The sequence below is a fragment of the Penaeus monodon genome, chromosome 24, assembly GCF_015228065.2.
Source record: "Penaeus monodon isolate SGIC_2016 chromosome 24, NSTDA_Pmon_1, whole genome shotgun sequence".
Taxonomy (NCBI): Eukaryota; Metazoa; Arthropoda; class Malacostraca; order Decapoda; family Penaeidae; genus Penaeus; species Penaeus monodon.
In genome coordinates this window covers 4,502,902-4,503,204 of record NC_051409.1, presented here as the reverse complement: position 1 = coordinate 4,503,204, position 303 = coordinate 4,502,902, and the positions used below count along the sequence as shown (strand labels likewise).

Below are 303 nucleotides of genomic sequence, written 5' to 3'. Positions count from 1 at the left end.
TGTGGGCACTCCCTACACCTCCTTCCAAGGATGGAAGCTGACTCTCTTGAAGGAAGAGCAAGGCATCAGCGGGTTCATCTCGGACATCTTCCTGAGAGGGTTCATCTGCACCTCCTTCAGCTCAGGAATGACGTCGCATAAGATCCTGCCCAAGGAGGAGTTTCGGATCTCCATCAGCTGGGCTGGAAGGGAGGAGGAGACGGGTCTTGTCAGGTGGACGAAACGCGGGGGATTGTGAAAGCTTTATTGCGTCTTTGATAATGGTAATTAGTCTGTACGAACACGAACACGCACACGCATACG

General features: G+C 52.8%; 1 protein-coding gene across 1 annotated transcript in view; it reads right to left on the bottom strand.

Annotated features, from left to right (window-relative positions):
* The window catches only part of LOC119588483 (chorion peroxidase-like), a gene marked incomplete at its 3' end in the record, with an annotated part of 6,553 nt that continues 6,250 nt past the window's right edge, over window positions 1–303 (bottom strand). Inside the window, 1 exon segment of the mRNA XM_037937131.1 lies at window positions 1–182. Within this exon segment, the coding sequence (XP_037793059.1) occupies window positions 13–182 (170 nt within the window).